This window comes from Sus scrofa, chromosome 18 (genome assembly GCF_054392235.1).
Source record: "Sus scrofa isolate SSC_HxYL_T2T_F1_AM1 chromosome 18, Sscrofa_HxYL_maternal_Yorkshire_Landrace_v2.0, whole genome shotgun sequence".
In the NCBI taxonomy this organism is placed as follows: domain Eukaryota; kingdom Metazoa; phylum Chordata; class Mammalia; order Artiodactyla; family Suidae; genus Sus; species Sus scrofa.
Genome location: NC_139400.1, coordinates 42,495,430 through 42,508,568, shown reverse-complemented (window position 1 = coordinate 42,508,568; position 13,139 = coordinate 42,495,430). Strand labels below are relative to the sequence as shown.

General features: G+C 42.6%; 1 protein-coding gene across 16 annotated transcripts in view; it reads right to left on the bottom strand.

Annotated features, from left to right (window-relative positions):
* Positions 1 to 13,139, bottom strand: part of DOCK4 (dedicator of cytokinesis 4) — a 457,247-nt gene that overhangs the window by 268,544 nt on the left and 175,564 nt on the right. For all 16 annotated transcript variants that reach the window (XR_014834200.1, XM_021079277.2, XM_021079279.2 and 13 more), the window contains exon 2: positions 1,071 to 1,154. Coding sequence is in view for 15 of the 16 variants with exons in the window: in XM_021079277.2 (XP_020934936.2) it covers positions 1,071 to 1,154 (84 nt within the window). In the remaining variant the exon portion in view is untranslated. The remainder of the gene's footprint in view (positions 1 to 1,070; positions 1,155 to 13,139) is intronic.

The following is a 13,139-nucleotide window of genomic DNA, read 5'->3' as shown; positions in this document are numbered from 1 at the left end:
TTTTTCTTGGCCAAGCCTGTGTCGCGTGAACCTGGACAACCGCAGCAACCTAAGCCACTGCAGTGACAACATCAGATCCTTCACTCATTGCACCACAAGGGAACTCACAAAACAATTTTTTATTTATCTGTAAACAAGGTAGAAACAGATAAAATATATCTGGCAATGAAAAAGAAAACCTTACTATATTTTTAAACATATCAATTACATTGGACAAAATAAATGTCCATGTATCACCACCATTAAGTGACAGGCTCTAACTAAAAGTAATAGTTCTATTTGGGAGAACACAATTTTATCATTAATGACCCTTGATATGATAAATCAAGGAATATTTATAGTAGGAATTATAAATTCCTAATAAGGACAACATTTTAGGAGGAAAACAGGCACCTTCAGATGTGCTGATAGGACTTTACAATGTGGCCATTTTGTTCAGAAACAAAGGAGGAGTCATTTCATCTGGGATCTTTTCAAAGGCTAGAGTTTAAAGATGTTTTGTTGAACAGGAAGAGAAACATGTGAGAATGTATTAGGTTGATTTAATGAGCTACCTGCTACATAAATTGTTAATAATCATGTAAGTTCATATAACACTGCAAATGCAATAAACAATTTCAGTTCAAATTTGGGAGAAGGGAGGAGAAGACTCCAAGCCTAGAGCAGGGCTGGCCTGGGCAGGAGTCCTTGCCTGAGGCTCTGGTTACCCAACCTTGGGCAAGACTTTTCTGCCCTGGACCTCCCTGTCCTGGGGAACCCACCCGACGCTTAACATTCTAAGTTTGGCCCTGAGTCATGAACTCCCACAGACACAGTAGTCTCAAATGCTTTCTCTGTTGGCATCTCGTGAATATAAGCAAATAACATTAAGAAAAAAAGACAATCGGCATAAAAATAACATCACCATGCTTTCCCATAAGCCAGACACTGAAGATCCAAGAAACAAGTGACGACTAGGAAAATTCCAGAGACTGAGAGATGTGTGGACAGAATGTATAAACTTCCTGAGTGGCCCAATGTTGAAGAGATTGTTCCATACAACCTCCAACGACCACCACCAGCCTACTCACCATCACACTTCTCCAGGATCTGAACCGTATCTCCAATTTCCAATGACAGGCCATATGGGACAGTTCCTCGAAAACTGGCAATAACTGTAAGAAATGATATAGAAGATAATCCTATCAGTTACAGCCAGCTATACAGCGGACGATTAAATGTTATTGACTAGAAAAAATGAATGGGAGTAGGAATTACACATGGATAGCCAGAACCGGCTGTCACATTTTAATGTGACACTCTGGAAGAAAATTATTCTTTAAATTTTACATACTTTGCCAACTTCTTGGTTGAATAAGCATTATTAATCCAAATTTCAAAGGTGTGGCATTTACTAAGACAGTAGACAAAACGTCAACAATATCACCTAATAACACATGTAAACAAAGGTATTGCCCGAAGAGCTTCATAAGGCGCTGTGCCCCTCCCACTGCAATCACTCCCCATCCAGTGCCTGCCCCATGGTAGTTACTCGACAAATATTTGTTCAATAATAAATAAGGAATGTGGGAGTGCCCGTTAGGGCTCAGAGGTAATGAACCCAACTAACATCCACGAGGATGTAGGATCAATGCCTGGTCTCGCTCAGTGGGTTACAGAGCCGGCGTTGCTATGAGCCGTGGTGCAGATCGCAGACGTGGCTCAGATCCCTCGTTGCTGTGGCTGTGTCATAGGCTGGCAGCTATAGCTCTGATTGGACCCCTAGCCTGGGAACTTCCATATGCCACACCTGTGGCCCTATAAGAGGAACTTATCTCTTACTCATTAATAAGCTTGGTTGACCTTCCTGCTCTTTTCCCTAGACTGTAAGGTCCAAGAGAAGAGACTGCATCTATGTGCACACTAATATGTCCCCAGGGTTTAGCCTAGTAAATGGCACAATCTTCTGCTTCTCTGAAAATCAATGGTGATGACAGGAGCTCTGCTCTAGGTCTAAACACAGAGCCATAGGACAATTCCCATATGCCTGAGCTCTCAGACCATTTGGGATGGGGGGGTTGGCACAGAGGAGTCCCCATGTTGTCTTATTAATGGTTACACATTGATTGGTTTCTGAAACATTTCTCAGGACTGGGCAGGACTAGGACACCCTACCACAGAGAACAGGTGTAGATTAACCATCTCTGATCGATTTGCGGGGTTACAGAGAAAAGGAAGCACAGTGATTCTCCTTGGGATAATAACACTCAAGTCATAAAGGAGACAAGGATGGAAAATTTAAAAAGGTACCCCAACACAAGAAAAGAGACATCCATCGCCTGTTAAATACTACATATGCTAAAAATCACCTTGCTAATCGCATTAAAAAAAAAAAAAAGATGGTAAATGCTTTGACTGCATGACTTTTAAAAGCCTGAAATTCTGGAAGTGAATTTTATCATTCTCTTTCAGAAGGCTGAGGGTTAGATAAAACCCCATCCCCAAAATAAGTTATTGTTACTGCTATGAATGTATTTTAAAAGCCTGAAGGAATACATGAATCTGTCAAAAGTCGAAACAGGCCAGTAAGTAATGGGCTTTCAGAGAAGACTAAAGCCCTTTTATGATCTCCAAACAAAATTAGCAGCAGAAATAAAAACACAGGACAGAAAACATAACCCAAAGTACATGAGATGAATAAAAATAACTACATAGTAACCAAGTTAGAACATTTTAGATAAGCACTAATCCATGATGTCATTTTCTAACTATAACCATAAAATGCCGTATGACCTCATGCTGATGTCTCAGAAGATGTCTGCTTGAACAGTAATCAAAGGTCTTTTTTATCTGGACAGATTACTTCAAATAACTCCCAGAGACCTCTTCTTACAAGAGATCAACAATGGAACAGATAGTAGGTTGCATACAATTTAAAAGACGCCAAAGCAAACATGTACCTGGAATTGCTTCTCTACACTCTTTGAAGTCATCATAACCTCTCACAACCCTAGTGGTTCAAGTCCGCACCGCTGATGCTTCCCTTAGAGGTTCAAGTGCACGGGCGCCCCAGCACAGCTCAGGCGACAGCTGTTAACACTCATGAAAGCCCTTGTAACTCCAAGGCTGCCATGAATACCTCCCTCGCTGATGGCTGCTCTCTCCTAGCTCTCATCACCTTCTTGAACACGGCAGTACCATTCGTGAATTCCGCCTTCACCGTCCCTCACACCTCAGCCCTTCCCGCCACTGTGTTCTCAAACGCTGTGCCTCACTGCCTTTGCCTTTGGGGAGTCCAGCCTCTCTTCGATCGTCTACTGCTTTCCTCATCCCCTCCCCTCCAGTCTTCTGCTGACCTTCTTTTCTCAGTCTTTTTCTTAAATGTCACTGTCACAGAGGCTGGAGGGTGTAGCAAAATAACATCAAACTGGGCATCATGAGCTGTGGGTTTGAATCCAGATCTTAATATTTATTAGCTGTGTGACTTTGGTCAAGATACCAAGCTCTCAGAATCTCCATGACTTCATTAGGAATATGAAGCTGACAGTAAAGAAATCGCAAAAAGTAGTAGAAGATTAAATAAGACATCTATCAGAAATGATCTACCTCAGAGACTGGGATAGTCTGATCATTTAATAAATTCCCCAACTGTGAAACTCTACTCCCCCCCTTCTACCCATACACATCCTCCCTATTTGGAGAGATTTCCAAGACCTCCAGAACCATCTATTGATAATATCACCTGCCAAGCATCCCTCCAGGCCTAAGCTGTGCCCTGAGCAGGTGACACCGACTTCTAACTTGTTTATCTCTATTTAGATGTCTACGCACCTACAACTTAACAAGCCTCCAACTGAACTCATCATCTCCCCTCAGCCCCTAGCCAAACCCAAGCAATTTTCTCTGCTCCAATCACTCACTCTAAGAAGTTAGACTTCTACTGTGAGTCCTGCTTTAGCTTGCTCTTCCTAAGGGGATTTCTCTGCACCTCTCAAGAAGGCCACTGCAAAGCCTTCCAGGAAGGCTCCTTGTCTCCATGGCTGTCTTTCCCCAACACAATATCTGTGACACCACCAGAGTTACCTTTGATACTGTCACATTTGTACTTCAAGGCTTTTTGCAAATGTGGCATCAGGAAAATGTGATTAGGTTCGATTCCTTTTGTATTAAAGGAACAGTTAATAAAATATGTCATGGTCTAATCAGACAACAGCTTAATGAGGTGGTGTTCTTCTTATTTCATGCTGCCGTTTAGCTCATACCATCCTTACGTGTTCCAGAACAGATCCTCTTCCATGGCTCCCAATTCTGCTGGATGGTAGTGCCATGTCCAGCGAGTAGATAAGCCAGAAAGCCAGGGGTCATCCACACGATCCATGACCACATCGCAATGATCTTGTCTCTTAAATACCTCCCGAAGCCATCTTTTTCTCATTATCTCCACGCCCACAGCCACCCCAGCGTCGCTATCACTTCTTGCCTGGTCTTCTCCAGCCGTCTCCTTATAGCGCCGTGTCCACGCACTCAGGGTCCTCTCCAATCTATTTCTCACACAGCAGTTAGAGAGGTCTTTGCAAAATACACATCTGAGGATGTCGTCCTCCTCCTAAATACATCAAAGCTCTGAGAATAGCAGAAAAATCAGTCCCACAGCCTGTAAGACCATGCCCTTCTCTCTGGTTTCACCCTGTACGACCCAACCCTGACTTTCTGTACTCCCGTCACAACAACCTTCCTTGCCAGTACTCCCTCCTGCACAGGACTGCACCCAGGACACCTTGCAAGGAATCCTCTGCCTTCCCCTCCCCACGTTCAGCTCTATTCATCCTACGGATGTTGGTTCAGTGGTGACTTCTCTGAACAGTTTTCTTTGATGCCCATCCCCTCACCCCAACCGTGTAAACTCATGGCACCATATACCACTGAACGGCCCCTTTGTATTTGGGCAAATTTCTGAATGATGTCTTCTGCAACAGACTGTAAGTTCTGTGGGTATAAGGACAAGGTTGGTTGTAGCTCCCAACTGTATAAGCAACTCAGCTCAGAGCCCAGCACATAATCTGAGTTCAGTAAATAATCACAGAGGGAATGAATGAGGGCACAGCCGTTCCTGTTAAGTGTTCTGGTCTTAAGCAGTCAGGTTCCTTTATTATTGGCAATTCTATTTTAAGAGGGCACTCAAGATTCTAAGAACCAAACTATATTACCTGTGAAAACTCCTTCTTTCATAGGAACTGTTTAAAACTGGGATGACAGGCTGTCTAGGCCATAAGTGTGTATCATTTCATTTCTTCCCCAAGAAGTCAATATGGATGAATTCTGATTTTACTCTTCAGCCATATAATATTTGAAAGGTGTTAAGGGCAAGCTATTAAGTTCTTCAATCTCATTGAGCTTCAGAAGCCTCCTCTATAAAACAAAGGAGCTAGATAGATGAACTGAAAGGTCCCTGCCGCCCTGCAATTCTGAGTCTGGAGGAGGGCTTTGCAATTCTGAGCTAGATTGACCCAGCTTAATACATAAGTGAAGAACTCTGCCTCCAAACCACCCCTGCTTTGGTTTCAGTCACTTCCTGAGTTCTGAAGGAATGGACATCTGTCCCCACCTCCAACAGCCATCTGATGAAGCAGAAAGGAAAGCCTGCTCTCAGCATCTTCAACAAGGTCCTCTGCTCTCCTGCTAACTTTCCAGGCTCCCGTCCCACCTGCCTCTGCAGAAACTGCCCTGCACACTCTGCTGTACCCAAAGCCTCATCAAACTCTTTCACACCAGCCTTGGGGCCTTTATATATATTATTCTCTTTTGGGGGAACCGCCTCCCCCCACTGCTTCTACACTGGGAACTGCAAAGTAGCCTTTGTATAAGGTCTCACTCCAAGGTTAGGTCTTTCAATTTCCTGATGCCACCCCTTCCCTTTCCCCATTCATGGATCCAAATGGAATCAATTACTCTCTCATCTGTACTCCCAAGGGCATTCTGACCACATCTTAAATAGTGTAAAGTATCACATACTATTTAGCACTTTATTCATCTGTATCTTTCTACTTGAGAACGTGAACTATTTTTTTTTTTTTTTTTTTGTCTTTTTGCTTTTTCTTGGGCCGCTCCCATGGCACATGGAGGTTCCCAGGCTAGGGGTGTGATCGGAAATGCAGCCATCGGCCTACGCCAGAGCCACAGCAATGCCAGATCTGCACCGCTTCTGTGACCTACACCATAGCTCACGGCAAAGCCGGATCCTTAAGCCACTGAGCAAGGCCAGGGATTGAACCTGCAACATCATGGTTCCTAGCCGGACTCGTTGACCACTGTGCCACGACGGGATCTCCAAGAACTTGAACTATTTCTAATTCATCTTCTATTAGCTAGCATATGAATGTGTTAGTGCGTGAGTAGACGATGAACAAACACATGGAAGGCATGAAATGAATGAAGCCACTGAAGAATGGCGCCCAGGTTTGAATGGATTCAGCGACTGTCAGGGGCACCTCTCATAACTCAAAACATCTAAAAGTTAGTATTAAACTGCAGATCATACTGGAGAATGACACTTTTTTAGGATATAGTTCAAGGTATGACTTTGATCTTTACCTTCTAAACTGGCAAGCCATTTCTAATCTCTGAATTACACAGGTAACCCTACTTTGCGATGTACCAACCTCATGCATGGATGGGTGAATGCTATACTATCTATGCTTCAGGTTGTGAAACAGAACGTTAAAGGGGAAAGCAGCTCCAGCCAAAAGAGCAAAAGATTTGAAAACATGATTGACTCGTGTTTACTAGTTGTAGCATGTAATGTATCACAAAGTAAGGAAAACTGGTTTAGCAAAGCAAAATTCAAAGGAAACAGACATTCATGAAACCTCAGCTTCGATTTCTTTCAAATGCACTTGAAGCACATGTTATTTCTAGATTCCATTTTGGATATAACTTTTCAACCAAATCCCGTTAAGATCTTCTAAACAGGAGTTCCCCTCGTGGCTCAGTGGTTAACGAATCTGACTAGGAACCATGAGGTTGCGGGTTCGGTCCCTGCCCTTGCTCAGTGGGTTAACTCGCGGCTCGGATCCCGAGTTGCTGTGGCTCTGGCGTAGGCCGGCGGCTACAGCTCCAATTCGACCCCTAGCCTGGGAACCTCCATATGCCGTGGGAGCGGCTCTAGAAATAGCTAAAAAGACAAAAAAAAAAAAAAAAAAAAAAAAAAAAAAAAAAAAAAAAAGTTGTGTTTGATACATGTAATGGAATACTATGCAGATGTAAAAAAAAAAAAAAAAGATCTAAACATTTTTTGCATGAAACAAGTCTATAATTGAAAATTCATCTTGTCCCCAGTTATTGAAAAGTAACTCTGCCTTTATACCCAAGTCTTCTCATTGTACACTTTCCAGGGGCATTTCTCCCCCAGTAATACCGGGGTTTACTGAACATGACCACACGCTGTCTTTATCCCTTGGTTTCCTTTTCTGATTTGTTTTCTTATAAATAGAATACATTTAGTAGCTACAGAAAAGATCACAGAGAATTAACCCTTCACAGAGCTGGAAATATAAAGGTTTCATACTATTGTCTCAGTCCTAAGGGCCCTGAGAGTGCAATTTCATTATTATTTTTTGCTTTAGGGCTAGATGGCAGAATAAAATGTATTCATTTCTGAGATTTTACAAGTACCACCTGAAAATATACTACTGTCCTTGACTGTTAAGAGGACATTTCTATCAACTGCAGAACCACATTCTGTTTGAACCACCGCCGCTTGAGGGAGACATAAAGTATGGCGGTGGGTGCCCCAATACCAGGACCCCTCTTCAGAAATGGATGACTTATCCTCCCAGCTGCCAAGAGTGTCAGGGTGGACAGCCCAGGGGCAGACTTCTGAGGTTGCCTCAGCTAAAGAGAGCTGCTTTGCCCAAGGCTATGCCCTTTTCCCAAGGTGGCCTGCATTCAGTGACTGACTTGGGGGGGACTACGAGGGCCAGGCCCTTCGGCTACCACTTGGTACAAGTCTGAGGGCCACTCTCGCCGAAGCGACTAAGGTTTCACTGGGCTGGCATCACAGGCCAACTGCTCCCTCTGCCCAGTCCTGCTCCTTTCCCCTCCCTGATAAATATCTTGCAAGCTAACCTCTATCTCCCAGTCTGCTTTCTTGAGAGCCTGAGAGCCCAAGCTGCTCCAAGCTTAGGCGTCACCCATTTAGAACTGACTTCTTGCCAGATCCATTTTCAACGAGAAGGAGAGCAGCAAAACTACAATACCATCTTGTGGTTTTGCTAAGTTTGTTAGGTATTATTTCTAATCTTCTATGATGTAGGTGTTTTCCATTCCCATTTTAGAGACAAAGAAAAGAGGCCAACAAGAAGACATATCAACATCATGAGAGAATTGTTCCACATTAAGATTTATTTGAAGACATTGTCACTGTGGCAGTAAATGAACCAGTTTTACTCCCCAAAGAGTCATAAACATACTCTTCACCTTGGCTTTAATGTTACAAATGCAAAGGCACTTGGCTAAGTGGCTACAAGAACAATTGAAGGTCAAACCGTAATGCTGTGAACTGAGGACTGCATCCACCCATCAGTACTTTTAAAAACACCTTAATATGATAGAAAAGGTTATGGTTTGGGCCAACTGCCAGCCAAGAGGAGCATCTTGGAAGAGACAGGACTTAGACAATTATCTCAGAAGTACCCCAGCACTTAGGAGAAGAAGACAAAACGGAACAGGGAGATGGAGGCCTGGGGTTTGGCTCCACTGCTCATCAACCACACGGTCTTTGGTGCTTCCCTCTTCAGGCAGGATGACACCACCTGCCCGGCCTACCTCACAGAGGTGTTGTGAGGCTCCAACAAATGGAGGAGAAGTGGATATATAAGCCTGGAAGTGTAAGGAAATACAGGATGTGCTTTTTTTTTTCATCATCATGGCTAACTGGAAGCTTGGAGACTGGGTATGAATCTGTCACGGCCAAAAACAAGGCTTCCATTTATAGTCGTTACGTCAGAAACCCTTGCTCTGTTTTGCTATGATGGATTCTTGGAAATCATGATCAACAAGTTAAACTTAGAAAGATTCAGGTTCAACTACTCCAGAGAGGGAGAAAAGCTGATAAAACAGGGGGAAAAAATCTTTGGCAAATGAGACGGATAAAAAAAGCAACAGAGTTAAGAGAGAGTTTCCTTAAGTGCTAAGGCAGAGATAGGAAAAGGAGATTCAGCTTCTAACCCTCATTCTGCCAAAGAGTGCAGTATTTGTCTGAGGGATACTGAACAAAACATCAGGAGGGAAAATTAACAACACAGCCTTCATGTCACAAAGGGGAATGAAGTTACAGAAGATAATAATTGCTTTCCCCACAATCCAAGGGAAATTTTTTCACTGAGAAATAAAAATACCATTTTCCAGGCAAACATACTAAATCTACCACCAAATATTTCGTTTAAAAAATGTATATATAAAATGTATATACCTATATAAAATTTATTTATATAAAATATATATATTCTTTTTCCAATGTGTGATGGTTACTACTACAATTATATTATTCGAGAGAATTTTTGAAACCCAAGATTAAGTTTCCTGACCTTTTTGATTTTTTTTTTAATGCTTTGCTGTAAGAGAAGAAAAAGATGTGTCATATCCTTCTTTTCTTTGTTCTGATTTATCTCTCCAAGGACTCAATACTCAAAGTCACAAAACAGCACAGGAGAACTGAAGTAGCACACCTGGGCCGGGTTATCTTTGCCTTCTCCACCTACACCAGAGGGTCGCCCCCAAATGGGAAGAGGCCAGCTTGTTCTGGCAGCTTCTTCTAAGGTCCTCTCCAACGTCACATCCAGTCCTGTCTCACCTGGTCTTTTATCTGCCCCACACAACAAAGCACTCACATTTTTAATTTTTCTTCCACAGGCTTCTATTTTTCCAATGTGAATTCTGCCTTCTATTCCCACTGCTCACCTCTCAAGAGGTCTGCTGAGATATTACTTACAAACTACGTAACTTCCATCTCAAGACAATCAACCCCTAATTCTTACTAGGTATTACTCCCTCCTCGTCTCTGACGATGAAGCTAATTTCCAATTTAGAATAAACACCAGTTTTGACCACTGAAAACCACGCAACAGCAATTTCCCTAGAAAATGGGAAGCCAGCAAAGAGTTCAGCAGAAGTAAAACAAAGTTCAAAGTTCTCTAAAAATGGTTCCTGCCCCCGTTTCCAACCTCAGCTTTTACCGACCACACTCAACAGTCACACTGAACCTCTCCCATGGGGCTTAGCAAGTCCTGCAAATGCTTTGCCTTCTACTTGGGATTTTATGTCCTTGTCCACAAAGTATTCTCCAAATCGGCTCAAGCCTCCCCGCCTCCAATGTACCCTTCCCATTGCCATCCCGCCAACACTTATCTCACCCAGCACCTGCAGGCTTGAGGCCCCTTTATGTTCCCAGCACCGCCTAGTGGGTATTCAATCAACACTGATTGAAAGCAAAATGTGTACAGCTTACTCCTCCATTCACCTTCGATGTGCCAGCACCGTGGCAGGCTCCGGAAATACAATGGTGAAGGGAATTACTGCACGAACTTCATCTAGTCCATAAGGCATGAGAAAGAGTGTTTCCTATATCTTTTGATACCTACAAAATACAGCTCTGAATTTTGTACCCCCAGTGATTTTTAAATGACACACTTACCATGCTAACATTCTTGTGTAGGGGGAAAAAGAAACAAATTTATTGCTATTTAAAAAAATTTTTAATGTTGAGATCATTGCAGATTTATTTTTAAAACTTACAAAAATAGTACTGGTACACCAAAGTATCAATACATCATAAAAACTGATAGACCCAGAGTTCCCGTCATGGCTCAGTGGAAACGGATCTGACGAGGATCCATGAGGAAGCAGGTTTGAACCCTGGCACTGCTCAGTGGGTTAAGGATTTGACGTTGCCGTGAGCTGTGGTGTAGGTCACAGACACGGCTCAGATCCGGTGTTGCTGTGGCTGGGGCGTAGGCCAGCGGCTACAGCTCTGATTAGACCCCTAGGCTGGGAACCTCCATATGCCCCGAGTATGGCCCTAAAGAGACCCCCCCCCCAAAAAATTAATGTACCCTTAAGTTAGCTTCAGCAAATGTTATTAAATAAAGCACACTTAATATAAGGCAGGAATTAACGTTGATACAAGTTTCACCAACTGTCCACCCAATGTCCTCTGTCTGGTTAAGAATCCAACCCAGGAGTCCACATTTCATTCAGTTGTTGTATTTCCTTGGTCTTCTCTCATTTGACAGGTTCTCAGTTTGCCTTTCATGACCTTGCTGCTTTTAAGAATACTGTCCAGTTATTTTGCAGAATGTCTCTAAATTCAGTTTTGTCTGATGTTCCCTCGTGATTAAATGCAGGGTCTGTGATTCTGGCAAGAATACCGCCACAGAAGGGATGATGTGTACCTGCTCGGTGTACCTTATCAGAAGATATACGATGGCCACGTGTCTCACTGATGACGATGTTATTAACCTTGACCATTTGGTTAAGGTGGTGTCTCCACTGTGGAGCTGTTATTTTTCCCTGTGTAATTAACAAGTATCTTGTGGGGAGTTTGAGACTATGCAAATATATCATTTTCATCATAGTTTATAGCATCCAGTGATGATGCTTGCCTGCAATCTTAGAAAATTTAACTCTGCTGTTTTTTCACAGGGCTATCTACACACAGATGGTTTATTTTCATTGAAGCCAAAATTTATAACAGGTCATTTTTGAAGTTGGCCCAATATCCTGACTTCAGCCTTGATTTCTTAAGCACAAAGCGTAAAATCAACACCACCGTTACCATAGGTATCCTTGAGATGACCCACTCGTCACACCAAACAAAGTTAAATCTCAACCGTAACATTTCATTTGTTTCAGGAAGTGAACAGAATTAACATTTTTGCTTAATTTTTTTAGTACACTATTTGGTCTCCTGAAATACAGCTTTTTTAACCAAAGAATGGATATATGTGAGTTTGATCAAAGATAGCTTTTGAACTGTTTCAGCCAATACTTTGAAGAAAGACTGAATGGGTCTTTATCATTAACTATAACCCTCTGCAGGTCCAAATGAGGTCCTTCTACCTTTCCTTTTCTTTTCCTTTTTTTTTTTTTTTTTTTTGTCTTTTTAGGGCCACACCCACCGCATATTGAAGTTCCCAGGTTAAGGGTCAAATCAGCGGTAGCTGCCAGCCTCCACCCACAGCCACAACAATGCAGGATCCGAGGCATGTCTGTGACCTACACCACAGCTCACAGCAACACTGGATCCTTAACCCCCTTAGCAAAGGCAGGGATTGAACCTGAACCCTCATGGACACTAGTTGGGTTTGATTCTGCTGAGCCATGACGGGAACTCCAAAGCCATTTTGTTTTAACTGCACTTATGGGTCACTGATAAGCAAACCATGTTAAAATTTTCGATTTCTCTTATTGCAGGGAAGGAATCTAGCTTTCTGTGATGGCTAATTTCGTGTGACAACTTGAATGGGACAGAGAGTGCCCAGATGAAACATTATTTCTGGATATGCCTGGGAGAATGTTTCTGGAAGAGATTAGCATTTAAATCAGTAGACAGAGGAAAGCAGACAGCCCTACCCTACCCAACGTGGCTAAGCCTCATCCAGTGGGCTGAATTCAACAAAAAGGTCGGAGGAGGGATTTGATCTCTCTGCCTGATTGAGCTGGAACATGAGTCATCCCTTGCCCTGGACTAGGACTTAAATCACTGGCCTTCTACTTGTCAGAACTACATCATAGGTTTTATACATACATCCAACTTGCATGATGGGACTTCTCTGCGACTATCTTCACCTGAGCCAATTCTTTACACTCAATTAATCGATCAGTCTCTATGGCCATCTGATTGGTTCAGTTTCTCTGGAGAACCCTAATACACTTGCCTAATAATTTTGTTCAATAATACGGATTTTTAACTAAAGTCTTAGGTTTTACTGACGTTCACAATAGCTCACATTATCAATTCTGTTGCGGACTGTATTAGAACTGCTTACGAAGATCTTCCTTCAAAGAAGATATAGATTACAAACTAGAGAGAGTCTCTAACTTACAAGTGACTTATAACTCGGCCATTTTATGAAGTTGGTTATTGAAAATGAATGGATTCTCAA